This window comes from Brachyistius frenatus, unplaced genomic scaffold, assembly GCF_029030835.1.
Source record: "Brachyistius frenatus isolate BFR_SWC_R1_liver_20210118 unplaced genomic scaffold, ASM2903083v1 Contig_24, whole genome shotgun sequence".
Taxonomy (NCBI): Eukaryota; Metazoa; Chordata; class Actinopteri; family Embiotocidae; genus Brachyistius; species Brachyistius frenatus.
This window is the reverse complement of record NW_027210623.1, coordinates 1,433,830-1,449,721: the sequence shown is the minus strand read 5'-3', so window position 1 is coordinate 1,449,721 and position 15,892 is coordinate 1,433,830. Positions and strand designations below refer to the sequence as shown.

General features: G+C 41.6%; 1 protein-coding gene across 5 annotated transcripts; it reads left to right on the top strand.

Annotated features, from left to right (window-relative positions):
- The first annotated feature begins 2,156 nt into the window (after window positions 1–2,156).
- On the top strand, window positions 2,157–15,158 carry slc39a13 (solute carrier family 39 member 13). 5 transcript variants are annotated; one of them, XM_069697676.1, is made up of 11 exons: window positions 2,158–2,344; window positions 2,661–3,022; window positions 3,734–4,099; window positions 5,760–5,867; window positions 6,278–6,417; window positions 8,762–8,881; window positions 10,435–10,524; window positions 13,287–13,337; window positions 13,485–13,617; window positions 13,709–13,808; window positions 14,230–15,158. In XM_069697676.1, the coding sequence occupies exons 3-11, from the start codon at window positions 3,772–3,774 to the stop codon at window positions 14,303–14,305; spliced, it is 1,146 nt and encodes a 381-aa protein (XP_069553777.1). In that variant the 5' UTR covers window positions 2,158–2,344; window positions 2,661–3,022; window positions 3,734–3,771; the 3' UTR covers window positions 14,306–15,158. The 5 variants fall into 5 exon arrangements, with proteins under 5 accessions (XP_069553773.1, XP_069553777.1, XP_069553774.1 ...); XM_069697673.1 differs by having other exon boundaries at window positions 2,158–2,422; XM_069697672.1 differs by lacking the exon at window positions 2,661–3,022 and having other exon boundaries at window positions 2,157–2,422.
- The last annotated feature ends 734 nt before the right edge of the window (window positions 15,159–15,892 follow it).

Genomic DNA, 15,892 nt, shown 5'->3' with positions numbered 1-15,892 from the left:
TACGAAAAATGATGTCGTATTCTAGTGGAGTCGTGAGTGGGCGTGGCCAAATGGCTCGCTCGCGCCCCCAAAAGAGATGCCCTGCTGGCCACATTTACCTACATGCACGAAATTCGGTGGACACGTGTATCACACCGAGATGTACAAAAAAGTTACATCGCACCATTATGTCAACTCAACAGGAAGTCTGCCATTTTGAATTTAATCGCCATTTTTGCCAATTCACACATGTTGAACGTTAACGAACGGACCGCCTTGAAATTTAGTTATTGCCCTCTTAACATGTTTGGAATTAAAAGTTATCAAAAGAATTTGTTTTTGTAGATCGGTGTGCCCGTGGCGTGGCGGCCAAAAAGTGACCAAAAAGTCATTCTATAGCACTTTTTGCTATAGCATGAGGTTTTTTTTTTTTCATAATTTGGACATTTGGATTTTTTTTTATAGTCATGACAAAGGGTGGGGAGGGGGCTTGAACCCCAAAACTTGACTAAGAGGCAACAGTGCTAACCACTGCATTACCAATCTTCCCAGGAGATGCTCAAATCTTTGGCTCACTGCAACCTATAACTGGACCGGTCATAAATATTAATTTAAATGCGACCAAATTTGCAGCAGACATTCTTTGGATAGTAGTGTAGTAGCACTAACCACTGCACCACCAATCTTCCCATAAATGTTCATTCAAATACAACCAATATTGCCACAGACATTCTTTGGATAGTAGATATACGTGTTTTCAAGGGGTCTGCAGTGATATTAAATATCTTCCTGTAATGTGTTGTGGATGCAAATTTTTTCAATTTCTCCAAACGTTTCAACTTCACTAAAAGTTGAATCACCATCAACAGGTGGAATCTGAACCATTAATATCAACCTTGGTGAAGTAGAATCTTTTACCTGTTGAGTTAACCAGACTGTCGGCTGAGTCACTGGAAGCTCTGAGTGAACTCCGTGAAACTCTTTCTCCACCGCGACTTGCTCTTCAGCGCTGAAGATAGTCCAGCGGTCTACGACACCGCTTCAGAGATGGAAACAACCTCATGAGGATGTGGGTTCGAGGCCCACTCAATGTAATCCACAAGGTTCACAGAGGGTGCTGTCCTCCTAATGGTAAGTCACACGGTTTCAGGTTTGCTTGTAACCAAAGGTCAACAACAATAAAAAAAAAAACCTCAAATAAAAATCAATAACAAAAAAGGATGTGTCTACTTGGATTTTCTGACAACATGCTCAGCTATAGTATGACACACTGGTGCAGTGGTTAGAGCAGTTGCCTCAGTGAGAAGTAACTGGGTTCGATCCCCACTTGAGGCATGCCAAGGCGATGCGGCTAAGTTTGATGTTTCACCGTGACACAGGAAGTTGATGTTTAAGGTCAAACGATGCTCCAAACCTCACAAAACTTTGCACGTGTGAGGCACCAAGTTTCATCAGTTTTTGAAGATGTTAAAGCCAACAAAAGGCTTCTTTTTTTTTTTTTTAAAGAAGAATAAGGAACGAGATTGAGAAAAAAATTAAAACTGACGGGCAGCGTCCGAGGGCCCGCAAATCACTGCAGTTCACATTCATTTTGTTATCCTTTACTGGAAAAAGACAAGCAGCAAATTGTCCTATTTGAAGCATTGAATCTGCTCAATAAAAACTGACTAAAAGGATTAATGCAGATTTTGTTTTCCTGTTTCTTAACAGTTAAATTTAATTTCAGAAAAAGTGTTAAAATCTGTCATCTCAAAAGTAACTAACGCTGTCAGACAAATGAAGTGGAGTAAAAAGGACAATAGTTTCCTCTGAGATTTATTGGATTAGAAATTTAAAGCTGCATAAAACGGAAAAAACTTTTAAGTAAAGTGCAAATACCTCATATTTGTACTGAAGTGGGCTGCAATACTGGAGTAAACGTACTTGGTTACATCCCACCATGGAAAATAACTAAAGCTTTAAAATAAATGCAATGGAGTACAAAGTTAAAGATTTGGTTCCACCACTGTCTTTCCTCTACTTTCCTGAACTAGGAGATACATGTCCTGAGCTCCTTCCTAGATTTGGATATGTGGATAAAGTTTGGGAGAGGGGTGGGGGCATGGAGAAACTTCCTGAACAGTTTGGTGGGGCGGGCTCCATGCTGCTCCTCTCCTCTCCTCTGCTGCTGTAGCTTTTCCCCTCCAGGATCCTGATACGTGGCTGTTTTTGGGAGAGTCTGCCGCCGTGACAGACAGTTCACTAGCGTGGATCTCTGCCCGCAGCCTGCGGCGGTCCGGAGCGACTCAGCTGCGCAAAGCCTGCGTTCATCAAGCCGGCCTGGATGGCAGGGACACACTGGTGCTCAGACTGCCGAAACCACCAGGTATTTATAGACCAGCTGACCACTTTCATGCTGCCGTGATGATGTCTCGAGGTGGTTTTACGGCCGCTGACGACACCAGTAAGTTTGTGAAACTGATGCTGGCTTTTTTTTAGCAGGATAGCCATTAGCCTTAATTAGCAGTGACTGCGTGTCAGAGGAGCTAATCTCTCCAAGCTACCAAGCTAACGTTAGCTTGCTAACTTTTACGCGCAGCGCTGGTTCACGCAGTTTAAAAAAAAAATATATATATATATATTTTTTTTTTTTTTTTTTTTTTTAGCCTGACACTAATTTGCCGCGTTGTTCTCCTCTTCAGCTCCATGGCGTTATGATTTCCTGCAGGTTTAATGTGAGGCGTAACTGTTGGTGCCTCCGTGTAACTTCCACACAGGGAAACCACATAACCTGCGTCTTCAGTAAATGTCTCCATCTGCTGCAACCTTTCTGCAAAATGTGAATGATCGGCTTCAGTAAGTTTACGGTACTCTTGACTTTTCACAAAGACTCGTACCGACATGGACCGATGCGGGCAGGCTGCTGCTGCCAGGAGGAAGCCTGGTATCTCTGGAGTTTCCTTCCTCTGCCACAGCTGAACTTTTACCACAACTGAAGCACGATTATCACGAGTTTTACATCTGTGGAGAGTTCAGAAAATAACTCTGCAGTTTTTGATTAAAGGTAGGTTGTCGAAGAGGAACTTCCATTTCCAGAAAAGGCTGTCAAAAATATTTTTAGGTTGAGATTTGCTTATCACGGACTTGTTTGTTTTGCTTGATATGAGAGACTGATAGAGGAACATGTCTCCGTTACAGTTTGTCTGCCAGTTTCTGTGCAGTTATTTCTGAGCTGTTAAACATTTCACTCAGTGGATATCTGGAGCACAAATCTTTAAGAGAGAAAAAAAAAGACTAATTTACAGGATATATATATATATGCAGTGTGCAGTATATTTGTGGTGTTTCCACTGTTTGCTGCCAGCTCAGCACAAGTTCACTGGGGTCAGCTGCTTCTCTGGATATTGGTTTTTTCCACTGGACATAGTTGAGTGTAGCTGGTAATCACAGCAACGCCACGTGACACTACTGTCACGTACTTACTGGATGATGATCCCGATCTTGTCCGACCATTCAGGGGTCTCCGGTGTTCTCCTGTCAACCTTTTTTTTTTTTTTTTTAATGCAGCCAACAGATTGATTCCAGTTTTTGGAGAACAAGGATCTACAGATTTATTTTGTTTTCAATACCAGAAAACTACCAGCACTTTGAATCCATCACCCTGGTCTTTAGGGAAATGTGACACTTGCAGCTCTAATTTGATTCTCATTCAAATTAGTTTGTTGAAAAGGTCCAAGAGAGTTCCTGTTTGTCTCAAAGTGTGCTCCTCTTACAGCATTACTGGTTGCGAGTACTTTTTGGACCGTGGGACGGATGAAAGGTGGATGCTGCAGGAGGCCCAGCTGGGCTGTAGCTGCTCTGTTTATCCCCGTTTCCCTGCTGATGCTAACCTCCAGGGGGGCATCAAGCAGCCAGAAGATGACACAAACAGCTCTGGCTCATGCAACAGCCACGGCTGCAGGACCAGGCCCCAGCCTGACAGATGACCTCCCGGGCCTCCGGGCGGTAGCAGACTTCTTAGCCAGTGAACATGCACATGTTTGGCTCCTGTCCCTGGTGGGCTCTGTTGCTGTCGGCCTCAGCGGGATTTTCCCTCTGCTTGTCATTCCTATTGAAGCTGGGGCAGCCCTCAAAACAGAAGGTAAGAGGGATACATATGCCTCTGAATTATTTCTGTTGATATCACAATATTTATCTATTGGCTACATAAATATTTCTGTAATATGCAGTATTGTGCAAGACAAATCATTGAGATGATTTCTGTGTAAATGGACTGAAACAATGACTTTTAAATGGTAATATAATTTGTAAAAAAGCAGGAATTAATCGTTTACTGTGCTAAAAAGAGTTAGCCATATTAATAATGTAACTTTTTTTTGTAAACTAGGTTTTAGTATTTAACAGCTTTTTAACTGTTGACATCAGAAGAGTTTAGAGGTCAAGTGTCGACAGTAAAAAACACAAAAAAACCATTAATCCAACAGAAGGTATCAAAGCCTCGGCTCATACTATGTACAGGAACTACAAATAGGCCAGAAGTCTGGCCTGGCATCCACGATTCACACACTTTTCACAACTGTACATCTAAAAACCTAAAGTTTCCAGTGTCTCTGTAGGAAACCTCGTCTCTAGAGAGAAAACAGCCTCAGTGGCATCACAGGTAATTCTGCTGGGTCTTTGTCAGCCGGTCTGAAACCCAGCTGCACCTTCCTCATGGTTTAAACTTTCAGGTGGTTTATAGCCTTAAAGGAACTTTCTGGAAATCTGCTACTTGCCAGAAAACCGAACATTGGTCAGTGATGACCTCATGAACACTAATGCACGTTTTTCTACATGAAGCATAAATCAGGGTCATCATTTTTCAACTAGTCATTACATTTTAAAAGATCAAACAGTTTATCCAACTTTTGTCTTAAAAAGAATATATATTTTCCATTGTTTTTACTGTCGGCCCGGTACTAACACATTACTACTTCCAGAGAGCGGCAGCATTGCACCTAAAAGCTGTTTACTAGCTACCATGAAGCTACAAAAGATGAAGAGCACGTTAAAAACCAGGCGTCAGTCGAACATGTGGAATGTTGTGAGATTAGATTTTTAGGGTCAGTATATGGACTTTAACCTTTAAATAACTGATACACTAATCTTATTAAGTATGGCTACTGGGGGTTTCCCTGGTTGCTGGAGGCTTTAGGTGCTGTTGTAGCAGTGTGGTATGCTGGCCAGGCTACAAACACTTTTATTGTTACAGTGTTTAGAAATGTCTTCCATAAAGAGAGTAATCACCGAACAATGGTAAACAAAGCTTCTAGTGAAGCTGTAGTGGCTTAAAGGTGTGAAAAACACTCGGTGGCTGCCCCTAAGTGTTATGATGGTGAGAGAAAGCCCTGTCTACTGAGCTTCATTTAGCAGGCCTAAGTTACTGGGTCAGCCTGATGCCTTTAGGAGGCTCCACCCACAGGAACGTGGCATTCCAGAGGTATTTCAGGCTGAGGGTTGTCAGCTGCAGCCCTGACCTGAGGTTAGTCATTACCAGAGGAAACTCCTCAAGAATAACGTTTCTGTTCTGTGGAGCATGAGTAAACATAGTTCATTTAAGCAGGCTGAGCCAGTGACACTTCACTGCATTCAGTTTTATCTGGTGAAATAATGAGTTAATCAAGAACAAGAGAAATGAAAATGTCTTCTTTTATTTGTGTCAGTAATTTTAAACCAAAATGAAAGATCACATTAATTTACAGTTTTTATTAACCTGACTGCACAATAATTTGTTTCTTGTGTCTTTCTTTGTGTTTTGTCAGCTGGAAGCCAGAAGCTGAAGCAGCTCTTAAGCTTTGCTATTGGTGGTCTCCTTGGTGATGTATTCCTTCACCTCCTTCCTGAGGCCTGGGCACTCTCCGGCTCTTCAGGTGGGTTTCCTTTCCACCAGCATCATCACCACCTTTTCTGTTCACCGTGGTTTGACCCATTCTTCCCTCTGAAACACATATTCATATACAATCCTATTACTGATGCATTGCCTTTAAACAGTCCGCTCTCTCACAGACATCACAGACCGATGTTATATCAATTTCATGAAGTATTCACATTGGCACAGCAGTTTTGATATAATAACCTTTGCTCTATTATGCATTACATTGCTTCTAGAAAAATATCAACACAGTATTTCATTTGGCCCTAGTCAGTAGGAACTGATGTTTGTAGCACATACAACATGTGTATGTAATGCATACTTAGTACTTCTATAATGGCATTGCCCACTTGGCACATACTGTATTTGCTCTCAGTCTTATTTGCAATCTCTCTGCTACCCTTGTAGCTGGTAAACAAAACCACTACATGACCCAGGGCTTGTGGGTAATCATTGGTCTGCTGGCCTTCTTGCTTCTTGAGAAAATGTTCCCCGACCAAGACAGCCTGGAGGATGCTCCAGATGCAGACCTGAAGTTTAACTCTGCTGTAAGTATTTCTGCTGAAATAGTGTGTTTTTAGACAAATGTGCTCTCCGCTGCTCGCAGGAGTCTCGCTGCACATGCATGTCAATACAAGCCTTTGCATATTTTTGTTTTCATTGGTATGCTTTGGGCAGAGAGCTCTTGTGCTCGGTCTGCATATTTCTGTCGGTGGTGTTTTGATTACCATCACATGATTAGCATCACATGACAACCAACACTTTACAGCAGTAGCGTTTGGGGGAATGTGCTATATGACATAAAGGGATTGTCACTCTCAGGTCTTGTGGTAAAGAAATAGTCACAAAACATCTGTTGTTAGGAAAAATAGTAACTCATTGTCAGTGTGTAAATTAAGTTACTGTTATGTGTGAAAAGTTTTCGTTAGTCTATGTAGATAACTGTAGTTGAAAGGTCACTACTACATACACAAACCACAAGTTCCTCTCTTGCAACAAAGGAACTGGCTTATCTAGTTTAGCACACACATTGATTAAAAGCAAACATACTCATATAGGGTGCAAAGAGCATTGAACCCCTATGCAGTCACGGTACACAACATGTGACCTTATCTATAGTAATGTAATCAAGTGATGTTTTGTAACCCCATACATACAATAAAAGGAGCAAAGAGGGAAGTCTGATTCGGAGTTGGCTGATGCCAGGTGAAGAGCTTACAACTCTAAGACCCTGCACGGACTTCCCTTGCTGCAAGTAAAACTCAGATTTGTTGCCAAGCCTTGTGTTTGTCTGACTGTGGGTTTGATTCTTATGCTATCAGTGCTATGTTATGGTTCTGAACCTAACATCTGTAAAGGCACAACATGTCATTTCTATGCTCAGTCTTCTGTACAGATAAAACAAGCTGGATATTAACATTCGAATTACTTGGCCTTAGAATTGATGGCAGGTGGGTTTTGTTACCTTCAGACGGAGCCAGACTGGTTGTTTCCTCCCAATTTCCCATGTATGTACAAAGCTAAGTGGCTGCTGGCTGCTGTATACATTTACTGTGTACATCCGAGTCTATTCTCAAATCACTCCTTTAATATCCCCTTAATATTAATGGATATTGAAGTTGCTCAATAAGCAACCTGATCAACATTAGATATTGTGTTTGCTGTGGTATTATTATTTAATATGTTATCAGTTAATTACTGTTTCTTTTCTAATTCGAGTTAAAGTTGAAGTTTTTTTTGTTTAGAAAGTGTATTAAAAATGGTGCAACATGAAATTAGATTGATTGACAAACTCGTCTTTAACACATTGCTGCTCTGTAGACGCCGCCCAGTGTCTGTTTGCAGAGTGTTTGTAAAGGAGGTCTTGTCCTCCCTCCTGTCTTTCTAATGCCGTTGAGGGAGAAGATTGGAATCCACGGCTCAGTTCCTCCACTTGTGTCTATTTATAGTGCCGGGGTGAAGCAGCTGCTTTAGCCATTTCAGTGTCCACTGGAGAACACTCAGCTTACAGACAGAGGCAACAATAGACAGGACTGAGTGTGACAGTGTGAGAAAGACAGAGAGGTTGGAATTATTCTCTTAAAATACTGCGTTTAGCATATAAAAAAAACCCGCTGAATTTATTTTGTACTTGAATCAGATCTGTGTTTTTGATGGATGAGGATTTCACCACTTTTCTTAGTTCAGATTGTTTTAAATTTTCTCATTAAACAAAACTCAGTGTTTTGCTCTGACAATGTAGCGCCAATCTGTTAGAGATTGATTGCCCTAAAAATGGCATCTCACTTCATTACTTCCTCATGCTTCAATCACAGACATGGAGCAAACATTTGCTTGCAGCCACCAGAAGACAGCAGGTTATTTTCCTCTCCTTTTATTTGACTATCAGTTTAAATGGCAACGTAAGTGGTTTCTGTGTGACAGAACAGGGAAGTCTGCTGTTCTCGGAAAACAAGCCACAGCACGACATGAAGGGGTCAATTCTTTTATATAAGAAATATTAATGTGGTGACCAGGGCTGGAATTTCAGGGTTATCTGGGAAAAAAAAAAAAAAAAAACTACTACAAACTATTTCTGATTACTGCACATCTAGGAAGGCAGGAAAATAATGAGAATGTTTCAACAGCTGTTCTGCTGCCCGTGGGTGAACTCTCAATAAAATGCCTGTTTATTGCTGTCAGATTCAGGCCACCATTAAATTACTGTTTTTAGCGTGTCTGGTGTTTGTGGCCAAGATGGGCTGTATGGTTCCAAGTTAACAGCATACTACCGATGTAGACGCATGAGTCATGGGAACATAAAGATCATTCACTGAAGAATAAAAAGGAAACTTTGAACATGTATGAACTGCGTGTTCATTTTTGCTGTTTTTCTTCCTTTTTCCTCCACAGACGCAGTCTAATTCAGTTTTCAGTGGAAAAGCAGCCGTATCACTCCGAAATGGGCACCATGCTGAGTCATGGAAATCCTCCAAGCAACAGAGTCTGCAGAAAAGATCTGAGAAAATCAAGGTAATACTAACAACCAAAACATATCCCGGTTAACAAAAAGACAGGCTAGGCTGCTGGGGGTAAACATTTGACATGCTTTGCTTATGTAAGAGGTATTATTTTGCTTCCTAAGTCCTCCAAACTGAGCATTAAACAGAAACTTAGTTGGCTTAATGAAACCAGAAACATAAACTTTGCAAAGTTTGTTGACTATTGTTCAGTGCAACCTGCTTGTCAAAACTTTTTTTTAACACAAGAGTACAATGCATTTATTACTGAAGCAGTGTTTTCCCATTACAACATTAAGTGCAGCACCAAAGCATTTTTTCACAGCACCTATAAACCCCTCTATCTTCACCTCAAGCTTTGTTTTTCCAATGTCTGCTTAATATTATTTGTATGGCAGACAGTACATTTTTTAATAAATAGTTTTATTATATATAATAATAATAATAATTATTATTATTATTATTATAGTTCAAAATTACATAGTTTTTAGTCAAATACCTGCCAACCACTCCTACCCTGAAACAGGTATCTACCTTGAGACTGGGACCCTTGTTTATCCTCGGCCTGGTCCACCACAGTTTTCTCTGTATTCTTTGGGTTGCCATGCATATTGCATATTTGCTGCATATCCTTTCACACAGTGCATCTATTATTTACTGTTTACTTATTTAGTTTCTTTGCCCTTTTAGTCTGGACTCAGACTCCAGGTTTCCTTTGAGAAACAGATCGTTTACAGCCTTATTTTAATGGGGTCAGACTACAGAGCTGAAAGTAAACTTGGCTGACTTCACAACAAGGGGTCTGCCGTATCATATCATTCACAATAATACGGGTACATTTTTTAGAAGGTATTCAAAAAAATGATATCGCGATAGAATGCAACGACGTCATATTTTTACGCAGTGGAAATGTAGGGCATACATTTCAAACTCAGCATGGCTCTGTTCCTCCTCGGTTCTCTGTGTGCTTCACACACACACACACACACACACACACACACACACACACACACACACACACACACACACACACACACACACACACACACACACACACACACACGGAGTGCAGCAGACGCTCAGGTGGTCGAGTCGTTACAACATAAAAGTTCAACAAAAGCCCCAAACCACGGTATTAATGGACAAACGTCGACGCTGAACTTCCTACAATCCGTCCAGAACATGTGAATCTGCCGACAGGTGAGGAAGTAGTCAGAAGCTCTGCAGCTGACCATGTAGTCGTCCTGACAGACAGTAGCTCTCTGCACCGCTGCACCTCCAAAACTCCCTTTTCTGTATTTCATATAGTCAAGAATATCATTATAAAAAAAAATACCCAGATATATCGTGATATCATTTTAGGGTCATGTCGCCCCCACCCCTAATCACAACACTTACTTAATAACTAAGATTACAACCTTGACAAGGTTACAATCTGAATGTTGAGATACAGCTCAGTCAATGAAACCAGGATTGTGTCTTCAAACAAACTGCTGTTGTTTTCTCTGTTCTGACTAATCCAGGCTCATGTGAGTAACGGTAGCACTTCTATTTTGTGTGTCACAGACAAGTGGATATCTAAATCTGCTGGCCAACTGTATTGATAACTTCACCCATGGGCTAGCAGTAGCAGGGAGCTTCCTGGTTAGCAAAAAGGTAAGAAGTTGTGACGACCTCCTCACTAAAAACATTAAACAGCTGGAACAGCTGTGTTTTTCATTCATATACGCTGCCGGTATGATCATAACTGCATAGCTGTGTTTGTGTGATTTTAAACTGAACTTTTACTATGAAATGTAATGTGTTACGTAAACACTCGCTCCGTTCCTACAATCACTTCTGTTGGGAGAAATAAATGGAAGGATTCTAGAATCTGACAGGTTTACTGATCTCCACCTATTGTTAGATTTAAGTACACAGATAACAGAAACAGGAGTCATTCAGTGCTTCAATAAATCCAGTACATTTTTCATTGAGTGGACAACATACCTTACAAACTCAGTCGTTTTATACCCTTCACTCAGAGATGTCTGGCCTGCAGCGTGACCAAACACTATTTTGACAATTGAGTTTCTCCAGCTGAAACCGAACAGTGAAAAATCTGGCACTCTACATCATTCTAATTTCCAACTATTTCCCAAATATGGACTTGTTTTTCCAAAAAAGCCCTTTCAGATAACCCAAATGGAACAGGTGGCCCTGGAATGTGTCTTGAGCAATAGAAGAGTCACTTTCCCTGAAACTATGTGCAGCTTTTTCCAAAACATTACAAGTTGTCACTGTCAGAGGCAGAGCCAACATGTCTTCACATCCCCTCATTAACTTGGGTTTTATGATCATGCTAGGTTAAAGATGGCCGTCTACTTTTGGATTAAACACTTCGAATGTACACTTCCTGTAACCTGCGATCACCTGAACTTCACCTTGAGCTGGTCTATGGAACCCAAGTCTCTTTCGTTCTCCCTCTTTTTTCTTGATGCTCCTATTCTGTGCGTTGGAGTTCGTCCATTATTATGTCTGACTCTGTCTGACCGTATTCAGCCAAGAACACATTGTTGTCCTTATCAGAACCAATGTGTTCCTTATAGTTGAGCCCCTGTGAGAGTTTATCAGAGGTTTAGCAACCGGACCACACATTGTGGCCTCTCCTCCTTGATGCTGCCAATTAACATCACTGCGGTCACATCCAAAACGGTCTCCTCTGCCTTCTTCCCCTCATCTCCACGATTTCCATCACATCCCCCACCAGACCTCCTCGTACTTCACCAACATGAGGTCCTATCCAAGATCCCTCGTCAGTCGAGTATGATCCGCTAACTGACAGTAAACAAGTTAATTCAGCGTGAGCAGATGTTACCCAAAGTCTGCGTACAAACTGTACAAGTAACGGGAATAAACGGAGCAAGTTAGCACGAAGACGACTGTTAACTGGCAGAAAGATGTGTGCTCCGACCCGCACCATCAGAACACAGCAAAGACCGAACTGAACTCTCCTTCTATGTAGTTATTATTGGTGCTCGTGTGAGAACAGAGTTAATGCACTTAGTGGTTTACAGTACGTACTGTATATTATGAAGCTGCTTTGCTTTGTCTCGCTCCGATGCTTTGTGTTAAGTTTTCTGTTTCTTGGGATTAGGTAGAGTCTAGATTTTGAGTTTTAAAGGCATGTGATAACTCCAGAAATTGTTGCAGTTCGGAGGCGGTTTGAGGTTGATTTTTTTGAAAAAAGTAACACGCAGGTAGCAGAAGAGGAAAATGTGGACTCGGATAGTCAGCCACAGTCTACATCCGGTGAGTCACACTAACGAGGAGGCAACGTCAGTCTGAATAATACAATGTCCATCTCGTGTGACTATGTGAATGCAAATTAAGTTGTTTGCCCTTTTAAAAGGTTGAATATTAAGTGCAGAAGGAGAGCACTGCGATACTTAATGAAAGCAAAGGACTAACATGTATCTGGAGAATTTTGACGCAGCGCTGCTCGTTAATGAGAACAATGTTTGGAGGCGTTTACAGACTCTGGCAGAGCAGCAGACTTCTCGTATCAGCAGGCCCACTCTCTTTAAAATACTCAGTGGGCCCTCCTTACAACAAACTCTTTCCGTTTGAAACTGCTCCTTGTTTCATTGTGTTAGAGGCTTATTGAAAAAGGTGCACTTAAAACTGCAGCAACATGCATTTGTACCGCTTCAGTAGGTGATTTTATATTTGTAGCTATGGGAAGAGAGTCCAGCTGGAGAGACATAAGGCGAGCAGCATGAACTATGGATCACTGTGCCAGAGAGGAAGTTCACTAGATGTCTCAAACATGCACATACAAGACATCTCACCAGTGTTTTCTGTTTACTCATAGCAGTAGGAAAATGATCTGTATTAATGCAGCGTTGTCGAAACATGAATGAGTGAAGCTTCACGGTTTTAATTCTGAAGGGAGGACGAACAAACTAAACTTGGATCTTTAATTTGTGAATAGCACACAAATTAGTGTGTTTCCCCTCAGATCATTCGTCTTTGGTCAAAGGCAGCTTGTGATTGTACAAAATGAGCTTCATGTGGCTTGAACCACTTCACCTCGTTCACTTGTGTTCACTTTCACTGCACTGATTTGATGATGTTTATCGCCCTGCTTTTATAAAATAGTAATTTTATTATTATTTCATCAGGATGCTTTTAGTATTCACTATTTTTTTTTTACTTAATTCTATTTGAACAGAGTTTTAAACATTTTGCTCATTTAATATCAGGAGGTATTTGGTTGATATCTCAAACTTTTTAAACCTTTTTAAAATGTAATTTAAAAAGAAGTTTAAACTAATCTGAAATGCATGTGTATGGATGAAATGCATGAGAACGGATGAAATGCATTCACGCGAGACATTTCTGCAGACAAAGCAGCATTAACGGGACATTTCTTGCAGGTTGGGTTCCTCACCACCTTCGCCATCCTGCTCCATGAAATCCCCCATGAGGTGAGATAACAGTTCTTACTAAAGTGCCTTTAAAGGATTTAAATATTTAGAGGATGGAACAAATGTTTACATGGCTGGAAGCGTCCAGGACCGATGTGAGGGTGAACGTTGAGCCGTTCCCGCTCTGAGACATGTCGTCGTCTGCAGGTCGGAGACTTCGCCATCCTGCTGCGGGCCGGCTTTGATCGATGGAGCGCCGCTCGCATGCAGCTGTTTACGGCGCTGGTCGGGGTCCTGGGAGCCGGCTTCGCCCTGTGTGCTCAGTCCCCAAAGGGCACAGGTAAAACAGGACGAATCAAAGTCATTATCGTCCAGTGGAGAGCATTTTACAGTGGCCAGAATCAGTCATACGTCTGTGGTGCTGTTTGTAGAGAATGCCAGTAGCTGGATACTGCCTTTCACTTCTGGAGGCTTCCTCTACATAGCCCTGGTGAACGTGGTGCCTGACCTGCTGGAGGAGTCCAGTTTAAGGTGTGTTGGATGTTTCTAAATACTACTTTGCTTTCTTTTTTTCATACGGTGACAGTTTTGTTTACGTTCAGTATTCATTAGACACGAAGGCCGAGTTTTGAAATCGTGTCAAATCGCATTGTTTACATCCACGTTTACTAGCTCACAGTTGTCCTCTTCCTCACTGCCTTTGTTGGATCTTTGGAATAACGTGACGGCAGGATTTGAGTTGCAGCGCCTGCCTGATCAGACATGTTCATCCTTGTACGTGTTCACATTACAAAAGAAGCACTGCTCTGTGTTGGAAGTCTGACTAATGACGAATGTTTGAAGGTCTTAGTAGAACAAAACCTGCTGAGAAATAATTTGGAAGATGGACAGACTGCATATTGATACCCTGAAATAAGTCTGAATGTGAATCCTTTGGTTTTTTTATTTCCAGGCACTCCCTGCTGCAGATTCTGCTCATTTTCTGTGGCGTGGCCATCATGGCTCTGCTCTCTGCCATTATCGACTAAATACAGAGGAAACGTCCCTCTTGACTTACCAAACTCTAAAAGTTAGCAGTGGAGGGGATTCCTGTTCTCCACCGACCCTTCGTATCCTTTCCCCCCTCATTCATGGAAACATCATGTTACACTAAAACAAGCATCTGACCAAAGGACGGCACTTTATGGGGGACGACTGACAGGAACACCTGGTGGATGTTTGGACATTACAAAGTGTGCCGTACTTAAATACCAAAGGAGGATTAAAAGGGTTTGTATGAATATTTGTTATCAAATTGTCTTGATCAGATAATTGTGATGTTTTGCACATATAATTACACAGATACACCTGATGCACCTGCGCAGATCGGTAATAATAGTCGCTGTTTTGGGCGGAGCAGGTGTTACTGGTCCTGTTCAAGGACCTCCCTCTTTACATGCAAACCTACATCGTTTAAATGTTTTGCGTCGTTGTTCATCCTCTGTTTCTGACCTATCTGCTGCATATTTATTGAGAATCAGAACACAGTTTCCGCAGGCGTGCACCATTGCCATGCCATCATTTTGTCTCGATAAGAAGTCGGGATGGCCCGTTACTCTCGTTTGGGCTCCTCATCAAAGTTGATCTGTTTGCATCTCCCTCGTGCAGCATGGGCTGCACCGCTTCAGCTCATCGGCTTAAATAATGATGATCAATTTTACTTTATTAGAGGAAAAGATTGTTATTCTGTGTTGACCTAATACTAAAAATGTTTTAGACTAGGGACATATAATAACTTTTAGTTTAGTTTGAGTTTACCCTGCAGGATTATTCATGTCATGTTGTTGATACACCTCTTGGTCAAAGTTTCTACCCCTGAAACAATAAACATCTATGTAAAAAGTTGTTTTTTTTGTTTATAACTTTAGAGAAAAAGATCAGCCATGATAGCAGACCGTTAATATGTAGTATAAATACTTGGGATCCAGGCTTTATATTCATCCCATTGGATTTAGGAAGTCCTGATATTGATTGGTAAAGGTGCTGAGTGCCTTGTACTGACTTCACTGCACAAAAACCACCATAAGAGAAATTTTGCCGCAAAGGGGGGGGGGGGGGGGTGGCTGTGTGTGTGCGCGTGCGTGCGTGTGTGTGTGTGTGTGTGTGTGTGTGTGTGTGTGTGTGTGTGTGTGTGTGTTTGGGGGTGTGTATTGATTGTGTGCTCACACTTGTCCAATTCCAACACAGTCTATTTGGCAAGCTTCTGTTGCCATAACGACTCCGCCGCGTGTTGCCTTCCTTAGTCATCAGCCTGTGAGCAGCTTATTGTCTGTGGGAGCCTTCACAGCACAGAAGGACAACAAACAACCACCATTTACACTGTAGTCCAACACATTCAGCGGGGATCACTGCTTTCCCGTAACTTCCCAGTTTAATCCAACCGTTTAATTCCTCGTGTGCGGATTCAAATATCCAACTGATGGATGACAAATATAATAATTTGCCGAGGATTAGAGTGTCCTCGGTTATTTGGTGGTAAATATTAAGCAAGATCAACCTTCAATTAATATGCAGTGAGAAGTCAACTGTTAGTCGCACCCATTTTTGGAGTCTTTTAACTGCCTGAGCTGAAGTCA

Bases quoted from the DNA above. Each gene is read 5' to 3' on its own strand.
- slc39a13 (XM_069697672.1), top strand. From the start codon at position 2,383: ATGATGTCTCGAGGTGGTTTTACGGCCGCTGACGACACCA. The intron at 6,418-8,761 runs GTAAGTATTTCT...TTTCCTCCACAG, and splicing joins ACCTGAAGTTTAACTCTGCT to ACGCAGTCTAATTCAGTTTT. The intron at 13,809-14,229 runs GTGTGTTGGATG...TTTTATTTCCAG, and splicing joins CTGGAGGAGTCCAGTTTAAG to GCACTCCCTGCTGCAGATTC.